Raw genomic sequence first — 1011 nt, forward strand, 5'->3', positions numbered from 1 at the left:
CATTGAAAACGGCTTGCGGCTACTACTGCCACTCCCAACAGTGTTACGGTACTCAACATCACCAAGGAACCTCTGAAACTCAATCCTTCGATCTCGGCATTCGTATAGTAGTATTTTAGTAAAAGTGATGATGGAGATAGTAACAAAGGCACGGGTGTCTAATGGTTCCTTACAATGATCATTTAGCAACCACACGACCAAGATGATGATGATGATAATTATGAATCCACGGAAACGAGATACACAGAGTCTTCGTTGTGATCACACCAACTACATAACTAGAAAATACCCACAACGTCAACAACAATATTTAATTCTTCTTTTCATCCTCGGTATTTTCAGTCTTCTGTTCCTCTTGCTGTTGGTCGTTTGAGCCCTGCTGATACGCTTGTGAAGAAACCTGCCAAGAGCACAATGTAAACCAACACCTGTGGGAACTCCTAATAGAGCGTACCTTCCAAGAAGCATCTTGCAACTCCTTGGTCTTGTTCTTGATCTCATCAACATCATCCGTGGTCAAAGTGGACCTCACAGCGGCAATCTTTTGCTTCAAATCCTCGGCATCAGCATCGCTCATCTTGTCCTTGAGCTCACTGAGTTGCCTCTCCACAGAGTAGACGAGAGTCTCGGCATCATTTTTAGCACCAACGGCCTGCTTGCGCTTCTCATCTTGCTCCTTCATGCTCTCAGCCTCATTCACCTGACCATAACACGTGTCCATCCGAGCCGACCCCCAACACGGCGCCTACCATCTTATTGATATCAGCATCAGAGAGACCACCCGAGGACTGAATAGTGATGTTCTGTTTCTTGCCGGTGGACTTGTCCATAGCAGAAACGTTGACGATACCATTAGCATCAATATCGAAAGTAACTTCGATTTGAGGTACCTAGCAAAATCTTTTTCAATCATCTAAGCTGATACAAGATGACTCACCCCACGAGGAGCCGGGGGATTCCCACCAAATCGAACTGACCGAGGAGCTTATTGTCAGCAGCCATCTCACGCTC

The 1011-nt window shown here is 45.9% G+C and overlaps 1 protein-coding gene across 1 annotated transcript; it reads right to left on the reverse strand.

The window, feature by feature from the left end:
• Positions 1-310: 310 nt before the first annotated feature.
• Pmar_PMAR000988 (heat shock protein hsp70, putative) lies at positions 311-1002 on the reverse strand (the record flags this gene model as incomplete). Its single annotated transcript, XM_002774278.1, has 4 exons — positions 311-400; positions 455-700; positions 750-890; positions 964-1002. The coding sequence occupies 4 exons, from the start codon at positions 1000-1002 to the stop codon at positions 311-313; spliced, it is 516 nt and encodes a 171-aa protein (XP_002774324.1).
• Between the last annotated feature and the right edge of the window lie 9 nt (positions 1003-1011).

The sequence above is a fragment of the Perkinsus marinus genome (assembly GCF_000006405.1).
Source record: "Perkinsus marinus ATCC 50983 genomic scaffold scf_1104296958498, whole genome shotgun sequence".
Classification (NCBI taxonomy): domain Eukaryota; phylum Perkinsozoa; order Perkinsida; family Perkinsidae; genus Perkinsus; species Perkinsus marinus.